Genomic DNA, 444 nt, shown 5'->3' on the forward strand with positions numbered 1-444 from the left:
TAATTTCTTTATACGGATCGTTTTCGATTACATTCGTGCCATCCCAAATATTCAAGCGCCTCTTTTACTAACATTATCAGAAAGTCGAGGAAGAATAAATAAAGCGCGTGGATCTTCGGCAACACTAGTAAAAGTGTTGTACACACCATCTTTGCTTCACCTCCAGCGCAAATGAATCGATCGTCTATAAAGTCAAAGCCCAATGCTTTTTGGCAGGCTTCGGTATCCCATACCGGAAGATCGACGCTGTGCAGCTCTTCAGCAATGGCATCGTACTTGGTTGGATCCGTACTTCCCCATCCAAATGTAGTCTTTTTCGTATCAGGAGAGATGGGTTGAGAAGCTTCAATTGGTAATGGTAGCTGTGCTAAATGGGAACGACTTATCCCGTCTAGCATCACGATGGCAAAGTCGTAAGAGCGATCAAGACTATTGTAGTCCGGA

At 43.9% G+C, this 444-nt stretch overlaps 1 protein-coding gene across 1 annotated transcript; it reads right to left on the reverse strand.

Annotated features, from left to right (window-relative positions):
* Positions 1 to 8: 8 nt before the first annotated feature.
* On the reverse strand, positions 9 to 398 carry PHALS_12443 (Trypsin-like cysteine/serine peptidase domain; the record flags this gene model as incomplete). Its single annotated transcript, XM_024727991.1, has 1 exon — positions 9 to 398. One exon carries the CDS (start codon positions 396 to 398, stop codon positions 9 to 11), a length of 390 nt encoding a protein of 129 aa, XP_024578513.1.
* Between the last annotated feature and the right edge of the window lie 46 nt (positions 399 to 444).

The sequence above is a fragment of the Plasmopara halstedii genome (assembly GCF_900000015.1).
Source record: "Plasmopara halstedii genome assembly, contig: Scaffold_614, whole genome shotgun sequence".
NCBI lineage: Eukaryota > Oomycota > Peronosporomycetes > Peronosporales > Peronosporaceae > Plasmopara > Plasmopara halstedii.